The following is a 16,215-nucleotide window of genomic DNA, read 5'->3' as shown; positions in this document are numbered from 1 at the left end:
TTATCGAGCGCTCCAATGACTTACCAATCACGTCTCGTAGCTACTATAAATACTGTTCTGTAGAACACGAAAATCCATCGTTTTTTATTCCTCTATTTACAACAAGATCCCTTCACATATCCCTAGCATTGCTTTAAAATATCTTCTGAATCTATCTCCGGAATAATGGCATTCATGCCCCCAGTGATAGGGGCGTGAGAATTAGTTTCGCGCAGTGCCGAACCTGGTCTTGGCTTGAGTCGCCGCCACTCAGACTCGATCTCATTAAAGAACGCGTGGTTGTCCTCGACGTCCTCAAACGACCTGGGCGCGCTACTTTTGGGTAGAATTTGGAACGGCGTGCTTTTCAAGGCCTTTAACGACAAGAGACGCTGTCCAACGTCGTGTACTTGGAACAAGCAGGTATGTGTTAATTGATTCAAATTCGACATCGATATCGAGCGCGATCTGGGTGGGTTGTGGTGTGCCCTGCGAACGGGGATGTGTGGGCAGCTTGTTTTGGATAGCCGCTATAGTGCTTCATAGGAAGAATTGGGCTCTGATCATCTTCAATAATCCAGGCGCGAACACTCGCACAGCTTGTGGACTCTTCTCCCGTACCAACAGCCATAATCTCTTCAAACTCATCGTAGCCGCCTTTATACATATTCCCAGACATAGGACTTCAAAATGGCACCCTCGCAAGACCCCCTCCAAGTGATGGACGGCATATTCCAGACTATAACCTCCCAATCCGCTTCACCCTCCAACGTCGTCTCGCATATCAAGAGTATTACTCCAAAAGAGCTGCGAGACGCGGCGCTTGCTAGTCCGCTATCGAGTGGTCAGGATCCGCTGAGTGTGGTGGCAGGGGCGGGGTATGGATCGGCGAGTTGGACTGTTGGAGCTTTGTATATCTTGTGCGTGGTATCTTCTTAATCTCCTTTAGTTCTCACTGGGACTTGATGGGAGAAAGGATTGTTGACTGGTGCGAATTACAGGGTTGCAAGGTTGACGGTGCAGAATGCGCAAGCACCGCCGTTGGATGTTATCACCGACTTTTGCAAACATTTTGATCCTGTGCAGGCGAGGCATGTGCCTGATAGAGGTGAGTTGTTCGTATTTGTTGGAGTGGTTGCCCCTCTACGGTCCCTACCATCTCACTCGAATCATCTATGTATTCACTTCACTCTTTCCGTCATTCGTGATGATGCAAGGTCTAACGATTTGTGATCCATTCAGTGACAGCCCTGGCTCGCGCGATTCAACGATTAGCAGTGGCTGCTAACAACGTACGTTTACCCGCATCTTGGGGATTCAAAGCCCTTGCTAACCATATCATTCCCTGCAGCCTAGATGGGCGATCGAACCGCTGTACCTGCTTCTGACACGGTACCCACCTCACCTCTCATTCTTGACGACTATCCATCCCATCTTCACCCTGGTACGTACGACGTGTATACCAAGGCGCCCTTTTTCTAACTCTCCTTCTCGCTTCACGCGTCCTTTATCGTTTAGACATGCCTACAAGCCAAGCATCCAACGGCGGCGCTACCCATCTTGGAGGTGCCCATCTCAAACATCGACACCAACCTCTCCGAGCTGACTTACAATGACAACCTAACATACCACTACACAGGTCCGCACATCCTGCTTCCTTCCCTCCCTCTCCTAACGTCACTCTCTTTCCCACAGGTGGTATCATCTTCGCGATGCTCAAGCGCTGGAAAGAAGCCGAAGAGTTCTTCGAGATTGTCGTCACGGCTCCTTCGACCTATCCTAGTAGTCTGCAGATGGAGGCTTTGAAGAAGATGTCCATCGGACAGCTGATTTGGAAGGGCAAGGTGTCGCCGTTGCCCAAGTACACCCACCCGCTTTTGGTCAGGCAGTTCAAGTCGACGCCGTATCAGGCTTTCATCAATGCGTACCCTCATAATTCGGAGAGTTTGAAGGAGCTCTTGAATAAGGAGAAGAATTTGTTCCAGGGTGTGAGTTCGTCATCGGATTGGGTGGGTGTTTGTGCATGCTGATATGTTGGGTGCTTGTAGGAGAAGAATATGGGGCTGTTGCGTCAAGCTGTTGACCGTGCGCCGCGTTGGGTCCTGAAGAAGCTCACCGCGACATATCTATCTTTGAACCTTACGGAGATCGCAAAGGCGGTCAAGATCGAGGATGTGAATGAGGTTCGAGGGATCTTGCTAAGCATGGTGCGTCTCCGTCCTCACTTGGGCCCACTCCATCACCTAACCAGCAACCTGCAAAATTAGATCGAAGACGGCGACCTCTCCGCAACCCTGTCCTCCACAGAAACGGAAACAACAGTCACCTTCTCCGATCCTTCACCGCGGTACAATAAATCCCAAATCGATGCTCTGCTTCTCAATGCCCAGGCGCAATCTGAGTACCTTTTGGGACTGGACAGGGAGCTGGGGAAGAGTAAGGAGTATTTGAGCAAGGCTGTGAAGGGCAAGGGCGGGGATGATGGGTTCAGTGTTGGAGGGATGGGTGGTGCTATGGGCGCAGGTATGGGAGGGTGGCCTGGTGGTGTTGAGGAAGAGTTGTTTGCGGCTGGTGGGGCCAGTTGGGAAGATGGATTCGCCTAGTTAGTTGGGGTGCTGCGTTGAGGATGTGGAAGAAGTTTTGTGAATGAAGATTTGTACATTTGTCCTTCTTTTCGAGTATGAATTGTGATTCTTCGACTCTTTGAGGGGATTCGCCAATGCCGAGATGCCCCAATTTGACGTCTTATTCTGTGCGTATTATGTATTGTCCTCTTTGGTTGTCTTATCGAGTCTTACATGCTATGTAGTAATCTTCTTCATCCAGTTACCGACTTTCTCCCGTACACGCTTCTGCTCCGCCGCTTCAGCTCTCTCGTTTGCCTCTCTAAATACTGCCCGCAGCTGGTCCGGCGGCACCAGGATAAATGGCACAGCCATGATCTCCAATCTGTCTGGACCTCCGCGAGCTCTGTGCCGTGTTCCACGTTCCATTGCTTGGTTCTGCTCTCTTATCTTGGTAGCAGCCCTTTCCTCTGTCATCACCTTGTAATCTCGGCTTACTGTGGTCGTGATTCCATCTGGGTAGAAAATGTTGCTCCAAGCCGCCGAAGTCATTTCCTGTTTCAGTTCCGCGGTACCGAAACTCTCAAGTACGGCGTCAGCATATACGATGTCGAAGAGAATGGCTGGCGGCCAATCAATATCGGAAATCCGTAGTGCGGAGCCCGAAGAGATGGTGTTATCGTGGCCAAACCAAGCGCCCGGAGCGCCAAGCTGGAAAGCATGTACCGTGCACCTTTTCTCTGTTGGTGACGCAGTGGGATCGATGTCCTCAGTGGTCATGGCGAAGTTGGGAGTCTGCCCATTGAGATGATCGTTAGTGTAACGATTGCTCAATGACGGTACTGGTGTACTATACATACCGGCAAGAACGCAATATGAGTACCCAGAACGGCGTGTGTGAATTTGTTGAGAAAGAGACCGTTCCGGACACTGTCGATCTCCTCTACGATATCGCCTCCAGTGGGGTCTCGATTGCGGTGTTGAGTATACATTGCAATGTACTTTCACCATTTGGAATAAGACTGGGTTTCTGATACTAAGCAGAAATAATGACGCACGGTATCGCCTTTGCTATGGGCCACAAGATGCACCGCATCGCACACTTCGTCAGGATGGTCCGTTGACAACACGCACGTCCCACCATCTCGCCTTGCAACATCTTCACGAAAGGCAGATCTCCAAGGGGTAGCAGCGCTGGAGGTGATCCTCGTTCCCCGGAATCTAGGTTCGAGCGGAGAGAATCTTTTTTTCTCCTCGTTGTCTCTATGATAGTAAAGGTCGGTGGACTCGGAGGGGAGGAGGAGGGCATTGTAGTCAATGGTAATATTGGGCGTGGAGGGGCTGAGAGAAAGGTGGCCCTCCGCTCCCATAACGACACCGATGGCGTAGCGGATCCATTTGTAGGGTCTATGTGCGAGCTGGAGCGATGAGAGGGTTTTCGATGGGAAGGTGAGCCAGTGCAACCAGCGCCAGTTGGAAGTGTCGAGACTGAGATCGGGCCCAAGGCCCACTGTGCAAGGAAACATTGCGAAGACTCGTATTTCTGTGGGAGCCATAGCTGTGGGAGGGATCCTAGAAGTAGAAGCCCCACCTGCCTTTCAAAAGCAAATGTAAAGTTTCATCTTTGTCAGAGACGGTCATCCTCCTGCCTTATCCAGTTCGCCTCCGATCAAGCCCCCACCTCAGTCACCGCCTTTCCACGGTTTCAGGCCTAACGCCTTTTCGCCTTATACCATATATTGTCCATATTTTTTTTAAAAAAACCCCTACAGGTAGGACGAAGTCCCACCTACTAGGTACTCAGTGTATCGGCACTTGCTACACCAACGGTCGTATCATGAAATAACAAGGGATGCCTGTGTGGTCCACCTTCACGCCAGGTAGCAGCCATGTCGTCGAACGGAGGCCTACCTCCAGACCTCACTCACTACCATACGTGAACATTCCCACTGGCCCCTGCACTTTGAAATGACCACGGTCGAGGTCTTCACCGTGTAAAAACACAACAGGTTCCCCAAATCGAAGGGCCGGGTACGACGACAGGTGAGGAGTAGGTGAGGAGCTAGTCGTTTTATTGGACAACAACTATTGCAGTTACAATCCCACAGGTAGGTAGGATATTGAACGGCCTGGGTGTGGTTTGGATTTCCCCAACCGTACCCCGAGAGTTATCTCTAAAGGGACCGATAACCATTCCTGATGCCACGCTCGTTTAGTGTGACCACGGGTGATATAAGTAGTTTGTGGTGCAGGTGCCAGCATGGCTATCAGGTGGCTTTAGAGCCTATCGTAAGCGACCTTGTTTTTCCCCGTCTCCATCCCACTTAACGAGCGGTTTCCCACTAGAACGACCTGGACGACCAACCCTCCCATTTGCAACAGGGGTTTCTAGGTTCCTGGCTGAGGCCGACCGTTTACCGAGTGTCGCCCTGCCACGTCGCTGCAGAATTACGCACCCTCCGTCGAGGACTGGCCAGCGCCGGAGCCGTTGAAGGTGGGAACCCCGACTGGGTATGATCATGGGTCGCTCATCGATCTTCGTCCCTGTACTGCTAACCATGGCCTTCTTCACTGGAGGAACACATGGTTATGTTACGAGGCTTGAAGGAAGACAAGGTTCGTCCCTTTCCACACCTTCCAGATTCACCATCGCTTACCTCAATCGAACCCGCGCTCTGCAACTATACTACTTGCTACAACCATCGGACGTCTTCGAACTCAATCGTGAACTTCTGCAGGCCCCGACGAACCTACTTTATTCTTCAATTCGATTCAAAATCTGACGACATGCACGTCGACTACGTTCACTTGGTTCTACGACGGTCCTCCCAACCCCGCGACACCGTTCCTCACCCTTTCTGTCGTCGGTGTCCCTACTGGCGGCGCGGAGCTTTTCACTCGGACGCTCAGTGAATCGATAATCCCGTTTGCTGAAGAGTTTGATTGGTTGAGCGTCAACGTCCCACCTGGGAACTACGTTCTCTCAGCGACGATTCCTTCTCTGGATTTCAGTGAAGAGTCGGCGATGTTCGAAGTCCATGCGGGGAGCGATACGTCTTGTGTTGTGGGACCTAGTCCTACTGCTCCTCCGTCCACGCCGCGACCCTCGGATAGCAGTACACCGCCTCCAGCGTCTGGAACCTCGGGCACGCAGTCCCGTCCTACGGAGACACCTCCTCTCACGTCCCCCGATCCTTCGCCCTCAGCGTCGGAATCAGCAGACCCTGTTGGGGGAGTTACAAAACCGAGAATTAATACTGGGACGATCGTCGGTATCGTCCTCGGCGTTCTCGCAGTCCTCATCGCCTTTGTGGGCGTCTTCTTCCTTCTCCGACGCAGGAGCAACCGTAAAGGATCGAAGAAGGGAGGTGGTAATAAGAAGGGATGGAATGGGTTGTCGTCTACGGACTCGAGGGCTGGGCTTAATATGATTGGTGGAGGTGGGGGGAAGGCTTCGGATGGGAGCGGCAAGAAGAGGAGTAGGAGGTTGTCGAGGTCGACGAACCCACATCCACACCCACAGTACTCGCACTCGCACTCGCGCTCTCATTCACATTCAACGCACCCGCATGGCCATTCTAAAAGTGGGTCGACAGGCCCCATGTTGATGACCCCGGACCCTTCTGGCGGCTCCACCGAAGAAGGGTTCAGGGATTTCGGGGTCCTAGTAGGAGGTGCCACTGCCTCATCGTCCGAAGAAAAGTTTGGCGGCGGTAGAAGTTCGAGTCGGAAGAACAGCGCTGCGACGACGTATGAAGACCACGATGCTATGGCTTTGGCTAATCTCCCGACTTTGCACCATCGGGCACGAGATGATGGAGGGTTGGGGTTGCCTGCGGAGGATGGGTTTGGGCATGGATATGGGTATGGGTATAATTCTGGATATGGAGGAGGGGCTGGTGCGAACGTATTTGGTAGTGGTGGGATCACGAATCAGCGCAGGCCGTCCTATCCTGATTCGACAGGTGTGTCAAGGTCGTCATCTGTTGCTGCAACATCTGCTACGCACCCCGCGGGGTATAACCTGAGCCCTGCGGCGGGATCTTCGCCCCCGACGTCGCCTGATGTTGGGAGTAGGACGACGTCGCCAGAGGTGAATGCGAAGAAGGCGAATAGGAATTCGTTTGGAGGGAGGAAGAGGAAGCCTGTGCCGGCGTATGACCCGGAGGAGATTATGGCTTCGATGCCCACGACGACGGCGACTGGAAATGCAACAGCCTCGCCCAAGATTGCCTCAACGTCTTCGCTGGGTGTTCATTCTACTACCCCTTCCCCGCTTGAACGCGATAGCAGCCAGAGTTCGAGGGCGCAAGGACATTATACGACGCGAGCGAATGGCTCGAGGCCGGGTACGGCGGATGGTGGGGAGACGTTGGCACATAAGAGTAGTTTCGGGCCTGGGGGAGTTGTGACGGAGGGGAAGCAGTTGCATTATCTGATGCCTGATTTGCCGCCTGGTGTTGACCCGCAGCAGCAGGGATCGAGGAGTGGTAGACGATGACCGATGGTCTCGGCCCAGCGTTCTTGTCTATCTTTATTCCTGAATCGGCGGAGGAGGTATCATCGGTATTTTCTACTACTAGTTTACCACGTCCATCTATGACTTGACCTATTCTTTCTTTCTTGCACCTGCACTTGCATTGTCTACTGCTGCTCCGACTACTCATTGTCACTCCTTTATACCGCTATTTTTGACATGGATTTCGGGCTGGTATCGCTATCATTTGCGTTAATGTTTTTGTACATGTACATCTTTATCTCTTGCAGGAATGTTCTTTGCTGTACCAGCTGTGTATTATTATTGCCTTTTCTTCTGCGTTGATTCGAGTCTAAGTCTCCCAGGCGAACTCAGACTTGGACGAGTAATACTTTCCCTTGGAGGGTCCCCTTGCCTCTTTGCCACGTACTTACTACTTACCAATGCCGAGGCCCGAAGGTCGTACAATGTATCGCCCGACACTGCTAGTATCGAGACCACCAAGAGTCTTCGGAGTCAGCCTACAACGTTAACCCAACTCGCGAAGCACGTCGGTTTATCCGAGGTTGTCATAAGCTATGGTGCTTCCTTCATCCTTGGTTACAGTACAACAGTTCCTAGTGTGGAAGATGCGGCTCCTCTGAATCCTCCCGCCGGAACAAACGACGCTGCCAAGAGGTAGGGAAATGGGGCTCAAAGCCCATCCTCATACTGTTAGCCGCCCGTTGCATCATGAGCCGCATCTCTGTGACCGCCTTCATCTGTTTCTCCAGCGCTTGTACCCCCTCTAACTGCTCTGCGCCTGGAGGTAAAGTGTAAGCCAGTGGGTCATAGGGATCCAAGCTGCGCGACGATGCAAGCAGGTCGCCGTAGTTCACGGCATCTTCACTGGTCACGCATCCAAAGGTTGAAGGACCAGCTCCGGCGAACCAGAAGTCGTACGAGGTGAATTGGGATGCTTTTGCCCGAGGAGACCGTCGCGTAGGGGGGGCTAAAAGCGTCACTCCGGGCTTCTCTGAGGCCAGTGCGAACACCATCCGGATAACAGGAATCGACCTGTTAGGATCGCAGATACGCAGGTTGATGGGATCCATAGTGTCCAGGACGACACGATCTGGGTTGGCAGTGAAGCATCGGTCATTTTTGGCCTGGCCTAGGATCAGCACAAGGTTGTCTTCCCGTATTTCATCGCCTCGCAGCCCGATCCAGAGCATGTCGATTCCAGGCTGCCCACGTGCGCAGAGCACGCCGATTCCATTTGAGAGGAGTGCACATAGGAATCGGGTGTTGAGGATGCTGAAGCTTTGGACCTGGATGAAGTGGTTGCACCAGATGCGGCATTCTGCGAAAGCTTGGGTGAATGGGGCGCCTTCGCCGATGGAGGGGAGCATGTCGTCGAGGTCTGAGTGGTGCATGGCAGGGAGGAGTTGCTTCATCCAATCGCTGACGGTGACGACGCTGTGTCCGTATGGATTCCAGGGCCGTCTGTCTAGAGTGTGGGCTTTCCTGACCACCAGATCATCCCTCGCTGCCATCCATATCATACTCATCACAAATTCTCCCATAACCCCCTTGTCGACTCCCCAACTGTTAATGTTATTTGCGACAACAGCTAGAACCTTGGCCCTCTTTTCGTAGTAACAGAGTTGCTCGAATGCAGCCTCGGCCAGTAGAGGTTCCGAAGGGGCGATGGTGATCATGCGAAGACGACTATCAGCCTTTACGCAGTACCGCATATGGTTCTCCACTAGAGTCCGTTCAATGTCCGCTTGCTTCTCGTCCAACGCGCTGGCACGGAACTCGACAGCAAAACGCACAGCGATGCACCCCAATACTTTGAGCTCGTCGTTTTCGCTGGTGGAGACCAATTTTTGGCGGGCGAACTCGAGAAGATTAGATCGAACTGTATCGTCTCCCGCATCATATCTGGTAGCGAAGCTGCAGAATACGGATTAGCTCAAACGTTTCGGTTAGGTTCGTTCCACACTTACAGAGGGCGACCAAGGTGAGCAACATACTCGAGGGTGGTGACTTCTTGCAAAGTGATGGGGCCATCTGAGGAAAGGGGGAGAGCCAGCTGGTTGAGCCCGAGCTCGGTGAAGGGAGGTAACAGGATCCTCTCTTCCTTCAGCACGCGCGAGGAGATATCCGGTTCTGGAACAATGCGCTTGTATTTGCCAGAGGTGGAAAGGTAAAGTCCAACCACGTTCAACTTCCTGACCGCGCGTAGCCCCTTTCTAATCTGCGCCCACATTGTGACACTCGATGGACCGGACAAATTTGGCAACGCAAGCTCATGGGCTTCGTCAAAGGATAAGACGGCGATTGCATCCTCTCCAAGAAGGGACAGCAAGGATACAGCTGCTTCGTTGACAGACGTGTTGTCTTCTAGATTGAAGCGTTCTGCGTCGCTGAATTCCGCTTTGTACTTCAAAGAAAAAAGGTTAGAGTTCGAATGCGTATAGAATTCAAGGGCGAACCTCTTCGGCTAAAGTGGTAACGCGTTCATAGAACTCCTCTCGATAACGCGGGTGAGTTCCGAAACAGGAACCATCGCTCATTTCTTGTGTGAACCGCGTATTGGCTGCTGCTCCGAGCGGAACCTCGGACAGGATAGCCTGTATGGCCTCCGTTGCGGTCTTGAGCAAAGCCCGGAGGAACGCTGCCGCAGCAATCCCAGCGGGTTGTGCAGTACTCCTCTCTGCACTAAGGAGCCAGTCCCGAATTTTAGAATCCGGGGGTGGATAGCCTACGTTGGAACGAGTTAATAAGGTCGAAGTATGCAACCCAGACAGACGACTTACCTTCATTTCCACGTCGAAGGCATAGTGGAATGACGAAGCAGGAACCACTCCTTCCCAGTTGGTCTACAACTCTAGACTTGCCCGTACCGGAGGAGTTGATGATGGGCACTAGGTTCGAATAAGGGGCACCGTTAATGCCTCGCAAGGTCTGCGTCCATTGAAGGTAGGCCTTGATGACGGCGAGCAAGGTAGCATCCGCTGAACCTCGGAAGGGGGTTTTCCACGAATGAAAAGTCGCTGTACAGGGCAGATTCATGAGCGATTCTGAAATCACAATCAGAACGAGGGAAACAGACCTGTGTAGCCAGGTGCCGAAGCGAACGTTGTCTCTACGCCGATGATAGGAGATCCCTGCTTTCTCAGGATTTCTGGCAGATTCGCAGGTATTAGGAAAAACGACCGAGCGTGGGTTTCAAATGAACCCACTGAGATTACGGATTTTCTTGAACGACCTGGTGCGCCATGCCTGTTGCAAAGCATCCTTCAATGGCGGGTGGTGGAGGAGAAGGTCCTCGGGTGTGCTGTTGATGGCTTTCTTAGTCCTATTTTTGATTTGGGTTAGGACATGCGCAAGGAGTCCGGCTAGGAAGGGAATTGGGTCGTCGTCTTCTAGCAAGTGCGGATCCAAGGCCATCGCGTTACATATGAGATTGTCGAACTGTTGGTGCTCTTCCTCGGTCCAGTGGTCGGGAAGTTGGTCTAAGTCCCCGGTGGTTTGGTCGGCAGCGTTGGGCGTGGTCGGGTTCATGATGATAGTCCGGGGAATCCAGGATGCGCGTCTGGGTACTACATACTTATGTAGAGGGCTAGCCGGCCAATTTTAGATGAAAAGGGGCCACCTGCCGCGACTGCCGGACCTTGCTGTTGCGCAAATGTTGCCGCCGCTAGGCTCGTCGCTCATGCTGGTAGCTGGAAACTAATTAAATAAATAAAAAATAAAAGTTCCCAAAAAAGGAAGGAGGGAAGGAGGAGAGGGAAAGAGAGGAAGAGAGGGAGGGAGTTATGAGAGGGTCACAAGCAGTAGAGCTCGCAGGATCTGCCGTCTGAGCTCCCAATTGCGTGAGCGAAAAGCTGCGCTCATTTTGGCTATTTCTCGCTCATTATTAGCGAGTTTCCTTAATCGAGCCATCATGACCCGGTGATGCCTGCTACTGCACGGGATGGCCGGAAACTAATAGGAAAACCCGTAGGAAACTGCCTAAACGGGCTCTGCTACTGGCCGCTACACACCCAAGCATTCGTATGGCCCCAGCTCATCCGAGGCTCGGATGAGTTGGGTTTAAAGAGAGTTTAGGGCTGCTCAATTCTTAAAAAGCTCATCAGGCTCAAACGAGGCTCAAACTTTCAATGAGAGAAAAAGGGAATTCTGTGATGGGGAGAGCGTGGTGCCGCAGTGCCGACCAGCTTGGCGGATTCTGCGGCCTGTCCCTATCCTGAGCGTCTAACCAAGTATACACCTTTTCCTCTCTATCTATCGACATTTTAATCGTGGATATTCAATATTTCTAAGGTCTAAAACACCAACAACGCGTTATTGCTTAAATTCTGACCCTCTTCCTCTATGTAGACTCGACAATGGCCAGTCAGGCCAAGCAACATGACCGCGTCATTCCCATCACAGAATTCCCTTTTTCTCTCATTGAAAGTTTGAGCCTCGTTTGAGCCTGATGAGCTTTTTAGAATTGAGTCGCCCTTTTGACCCCCGGGATGTGATCGGGTTCAACCTCGTGCATCCAGCGATATTATAAGCGCGGGTGAACTTCCGTTACAACCCCTGTGCCAATTTCAATGGTTTGTCCCGAACATAATATTCGTTGAAAAAACCTGGGTTGACCATTCGTTGTCCCAAGGCCTGGGGGTGGGCGCTGTCGCTTAAAGTCTTGACCATTCGTTGTCCCAAGTTGAAGGCCCAATCTGACTTTTCACGATCACGTGCGCGAAGTTCGAAAACCAACATGTTCGACTTGTACTCAGAACTTGCGTTCTTCTGTTCTGAACCACCACCACCACCACCCACGCCGCGGCCCATCCGTTCACATATGAGCGTCCGCTCAGGCTTTTCTTATCGAATGAATATCTGGTTATGAGCGAAGGAGGTAAAGCGACGCATCTCGACAATCTGAATGTGCCCTTGCTGACGACTTTTTCGCGATCGCCACGTTCGCAGACTTTGGCACGGCGACGCCAGTGAGTTTTGCTCGGGTCTCAGGTGAGCCCTCTCTTAGTTTAAGTTCCAAGTCCGTACACTGAATTGACTGTCTTGCAGTAGTTCCTCGTCTATTCTCCGTGCTCGATTATCGCCTAAGGATTGCTGGGAAGAGAGTACTGTAGCCTGTCAACTCCAGGTATGTTTGTCTTCGCTTCTCTAAACCACCATTGCTGACGCGCTCACGGTTATTTCCAGGTATCGTGAGTTGCCAGGGCAGCCTGGTATGCAGCGCAATATTAGGTATGTTTGACGTTCGTCCAGGGCACACATGGATTGTCAGCGCTGACACATTTTTCTAGGTATCGTGGTTTGGATAGGCATCTGTGGACGATTCATACGATGTATTATGTAGCATGCTTATTTCATTCTTTTTCAAGTATATCCTTCTCGATCTAAGTATTTTCGTGGCATTCGAAACCTGCAGGAGCAACGGGGGGACCCGGCAAAAGGAAATTTTATTATGGTCTTGGCTGGACAAAGCTTGAACCTCTGGCTATGATGGGGTTAACTTCCGCACATGCGACGGCTGCATAAGCCTGGGATGAGTGTGCTGAAGTTAAGAAATGTGCATCCTGGGTTAAACCTGGGATCGCGACTGGTGGGTTATCCCGCGCTCAACCCTGTGTTCTGGCTGTGTACTCGGTTGCTGCTGAAGATACTCGGTCGGCGGCGAGAATATGATGCGATCAATCAACCCTGTCCGGTGGCATACCTGCAGCGAAAACACTCACTTTCAAGCTGTCCACTTCCTTGAAAGGAGCTCAGACTCCTCATAGACATCTGTATAATTAGCGGAGGTCATACTACTTAGGTTCTGGAACAGTTAGTACCATACAATTGACGTAGGAATGCAAATACCCATCGAAACTTTGGTGTGTGGTTATAGTCTTGATGAGGTAGCATTTAATCTTATTCTCCTGTAGAACGGGCTCCAAAACACTCGTTGGCTCTATGTACGTGGCTCTAGCTATTCAATCCTTGTGAATTCAGTTTGTAGAAAGCAAAGAACGTGTGGTAAGCGCGCGAGCGCGTCGATTCCGAAATGGCAGACGCAAACCTCACATGTGATCGCTTACATAATATTTCAGTATCAGAATCAGTATCTGCTACTAGTGTGACGCGCGGGAGCGGGGCTCGCCGCTCATGCTACTGTCCCTCACCAGGACATCGTTTTCACCATCCTTTCGGTTTGATGTTGATATTCATCAAAATTTCTCAACTCCGCTGCGTACGAGCCTATGAGGACACGCCATTCGCTGATGGCGGGTGATGGTACTGATGGGCGCGATTTTTCCTCCTCGTTCGGTTTCACTTGTTCCCCTTCGTTTTCCTTCGTTTAAAGTACATATCCATACTCAGAGTTGCAGAAAACACCTATATACCAAATTTCATGACGATCAGAGGAGTGGAAGGGGGGCAAACCGAAAAGGTGGTGAAACCGATGTCCTGGTGAGGGACAGTAGCATGAGCGGCGAGCCCCGCTCCCGCGCGTCACACTTTTTTTACAGATCCTTGAATTTCTGGGTCTTCGTCCCGGAACGCCTCTGGCACGAAGCTACCTTCCTATTTCGCTGGAATTTTTGCACCATTCGATAGTGCTGACACGAGCGCACTGAAAGGTATAATTTTTACTGCCGAACTTGGGGTGTATAGGCTCGTGCTCTATGCTGTCAGCCCAGAAACCTGTTGCATCCTACCCTCCACCGCATCGGGGAGTGGAAGAGTAGGTTGGGTAATAATGGGTTCGATATGTTTCGAGATAGCAGTTTGGGTATCTTGATCCTGATCTTGGTCTTGAATGGCATCGGACTTGGAGTCTTGAACGGTGCCAGGCGCGGTGGAGGTATGCGACGGCTGCTGGTCGAATGGTCCTCCCAGCCGCTCGAGGAACGATTTGGCGAGGTAGTGGAGGGACCAGACTGTCGGTGTCCAGTATCTGAAATTGGAGTAGTAGAAGGAGCGCGGGTGGGTGGAGAGGTGGGCTTCGTAGTCCGCTGGTGGAAGGAGCAGTGGAAGGTCAGTACTTGAGTAAAAATGTGGAATACGGGGCGATCGAGGCGAAAGGACGGATGAAGGGTACGTACATCGCAGACGTTCACGGAGTTCTAACCAGTCCTTTGTGAAGTCTGTTAGGATGACGTCGACGCCCCATCGACATGCCTGAATTGAAAGCGTGTGAGATGGAGTGGTGGAGGCAAGGGAAGGGGGAAGTACCTCGACCATCTCCTCTGGGGTGTTGACAGTCCACACCATCACTTCCTTGCCATGTTTCTTACAGTCCTCGATGAACCTATGCAAAACCGTCATTTCTCCAACAAGGATTCCGCATAATAGGGACGTACCTCTGCCCATCCCTAGTGCCCAACACCGTCATCTTCATCGAGAAGCTCTCACAATCGTCCCAGAAATACTCCCTCGCAAGCCACGTACTGAACCCTATATGCCCCCTCCTGCAGTATGGCAAAAGTGTCTTGGCGTAGTGCAGGAACTTGGGGTGCCAGAGGCCGAGGAGGATGCGCGGGGCGAGGAGGGTTTCCCAGTTTGGTTGGGCGGTGATAATCTCGTTCATTAGTGTGAAGAGGTGCTGGGCGTCGTTGAGGGCTTTGACGTCGATGTTGAGGGAGACGTGGTGGTTTTGGGGCTGGGGGGCGGGGGTGAGTTTGGGTTGGGGGTGAGGAAGATAGTGGGGAGGATGGACGTACTTGCATAAGGAATTCGACGGTCTCTGCGAACGTGGGGATAGATTGTGCTGGTTCTTTGCGTGTTTTGAGGTGTTGCATTCCGTTTGGGCCGTACCAGTCTCGTTCTTTGATCTTGCCTGTGGTGAGGAATGAATTGAGTGCTTCAACTTCCTCCAGAGGGCTATAGGGCGACTAACCAGTTGAATGGGTAGTACGTGACAAGTCTGGGTCGTGGAACATAATGATAACATTATCCCTGGATACGTGGACGTCTGATAAAGGTCAGTGGTCGGTCTATTGGTTTCAGGAGTTTGAAGGGCGCACCTGTCTCGATGCCTTCAGCGCCGTCTGCTACGGCTTTCTCGAAGCTTGCGAGGGTGTTCTCTGGGAACGCAGCCGACGCCTAGGAGGTAGCATAGACCGGTCAAGGTGCGGTACAGGCAGGAGTGCATGGCAAAGGGGACGATAGAGAGTGAGCCTGTGAACGAAGAAGAGAGAGTCCAGGGGTGGATGGTGAACATACCCCGCGATGACCCCAACATTCTGTTATCGACTGTCAGGACGAGTACCGTCAAACAGGATGTAGAGGACCCCAACCTGGCAGCTTGGGTCTGGTCATTGAGACGTTGTTTGCGGTTGGCTTCATGGTTGAATAGTCGTAGCTGTCTGCTGGTGCTTGTGCCAGCGAGTCTAGATAGGTTGTCCTGAGGCTATTGGAAGTAGAAGCAGGGCCGTCGCAGCACGATAGTATAAGCGAGGGACTGTGAGAGATCTCGCAGGGTTACGCGATGGACACAGCCTGTGGGGTGCCGCCTCGACGCGTTACTTATTATGATTCCGGCCGCCGAGATTGAGAGCAGATTATGACATCGTTAGTAACATATCCAGTTGAACGTTGAACCAAAGCGTTGATTCTCGTTGGATTTTCGAAACAGAGGATGAAGGTGGTGGAGATTAGTAATCTGGCGGAAAGGGATCTGTGGGCCCGGCAGATCGGGGTGACACCAAGTCAAGTAACGAAAGGTCTCTCAGTTGGTGTCCGTCCGTATCGATTAGGGGTTAAATCACTTCGTTGTGGAGAGCCTTTGGGCGATCAATTCCGAAGAGCCGCTGGTTCGATTCCAGCTACGGACAATGCATGTATAGTCAGGCGTATTTGTTCTTTTTCCCCCGCTGCCTCCACGGATCACACTTTATTTTTGTCTCTTCGTGGTGAGATACGTCTAGGAACTAGCCCTAACATAGAGGTTAAAGTTCACCTTCCGGGATGGGCGTCACAAATTGGCCTGAACGTCATGTTAGCATTGGGCAGAGTTGTGCTCTCCAGGTTGCGAGTTGACCGAGTACTAGTAAAGCTGGGGACTCCTGAGTCCTGGCAACTTGAGACTTCCGGATCAACCGGCAACCAACCTGATTGAAGCCAGATGGACTTCAGAATCAGAGCCATTGTCATGTAAATTGTATGTGCGCCACCAACCTGCGAAGCCAAAATGCTGGCGAA

At 51.9% G+C, this 16,215-nt stretch overlaps 5 protein-coding genes and 1 non-coding gene across 6 annotated transcripts; 3 read left to right on the top strand and 3 right to left on the bottom strand.

Moving 5' to 3' along the window:
* Window positions 1–99: 99 nt before the first annotated feature.
* Window positions 100–2,582, top strand: CC1G_11317 (hypothetical protein; the record flags this gene model as incomplete). The annotated part of the gene is made up of 9 exons (XM_001838942.2): window positions 100–402; window positions 561–899; window positions 981–1,087; window positions 1,222–1,271; window positions 1,331–1,423; window positions 1,498–1,618; window positions 1,675–1,967; window positions 2,028–2,186; window positions 2,247–2,582. The coding sequence occupies exons 2-9, from the start codon at window positions 670–672 to the stop codon at window positions 2,580–2,582; spliced, it is 1,389 nt and encodes a 462-aa protein (XP_001838994.1). The 5' UTR covers window positions 100–402; window positions 561–669.
* A 198-nt stretch (window positions 2,583–2,780) lies between these two features.
* CC1G_11318 (hypothetical protein) lies at window positions 2,781–4,099 on the bottom strand (the record flags this gene model as incomplete). The annotated part of the gene is made up of 3 exons (XM_001838943.2): window positions 2,781–3,338; window positions 3,404–3,544; window positions 3,602–4,099. The coding sequence occupies 3 exons, from the start codon at window positions 4,097–4,099 to the stop codon at window positions 2,781–2,783; spliced, it is 1,197 nt and encodes a 398-aa protein (XP_001838995.2).
* A 1,002-nt stretch (window positions 4,100–5,101) lies between these two features.
* Window positions 5,102–7,044, top strand: CC1G_11319 (hypothetical protein; the record flags this gene model as incomplete). The annotated part of the gene is made up of 2 exons (XM_001838944.1): window positions 5,102–5,159; window positions 5,282–7,044. The coding sequence occupies 2 exons, from the start codon at window positions 5,102–5,104 to the stop codon at window positions 7,042–7,044; spliced, it is 1,821 nt and encodes a 606-aa protein (XP_001838996.1).
* Window positions 7,045–7,581: 537 nt separating this feature from the next.
* Window positions 7,582–10,572, bottom strand: CC1G_11320 (hypothetical protein; the record flags this gene model as incomplete). Its single annotated transcript, XM_001838945.2, has 6 exons — window positions 7,582–8,958; window positions 9,012–9,448; window positions 9,501–9,769; window positions 9,825–10,061; window positions 10,121–10,192; window positions 10,251–10,572. The coding sequence occupies 6 exons, from the start codon at window positions 10,570–10,572 to the stop codon at window positions 7,638–7,640; spliced, it is 2,658 nt and encodes an 885-aa protein (XP_001838997.2). The 3' UTR covers window positions 7,582–7,637.
* A 3,123-nt stretch (window positions 10,573–13,695) lies between these two features.
* On the bottom strand, window positions 13,696–15,360 carry CC1G_11321 (glycerophosphodiesterase; the record flags this gene model as incomplete). The annotated part of the gene is made up of 8 exons (XM_001838946.2): window positions 13,696–14,027; window positions 14,118–14,193; window positions 14,248–14,323; window positions 14,376–14,674; window positions 14,736–14,851; window positions 15,039–15,117; window positions 15,238–15,257; window positions 15,312–15,360. The coding sequence occupies 8 exons, from the start codon at window positions 15,358–15,360 to the stop codon at window positions 13,696–13,698; spliced, it is 1,047 nt and encodes a 348-aa protein (XP_001838998.2).
* Window positions 15,361–15,755: 395 nt separating this feature from the next.
* On the top strand, window positions 15,756–15,848 carry CC1G_20245. The gene has a single exon. It is a non-coding gene; the product is annotated as a tRNA-His (tRNA).
* Window positions 15,849–16,215: the final 367 nt, after the last annotated feature.

The sequence above is a fragment of the Coprinopsis cinerea genome (genome assembly GCF_000182895.1).
Source record: "Coprinopsis cinerea okayama7#130 chromosome 11 map unlocalized cont3.11, whole genome shotgun sequence".
NCBI classification, from domain to species: domain Eukaryota; kingdom Fungi; phylum Basidiomycota; class Agaricomycetes; order Agaricales; family Psathyrellaceae; genus Coprinopsis; species Coprinopsis cinerea.
This window is presented reverse-complemented; position numbering and strand designations above follow the sequence as displayed.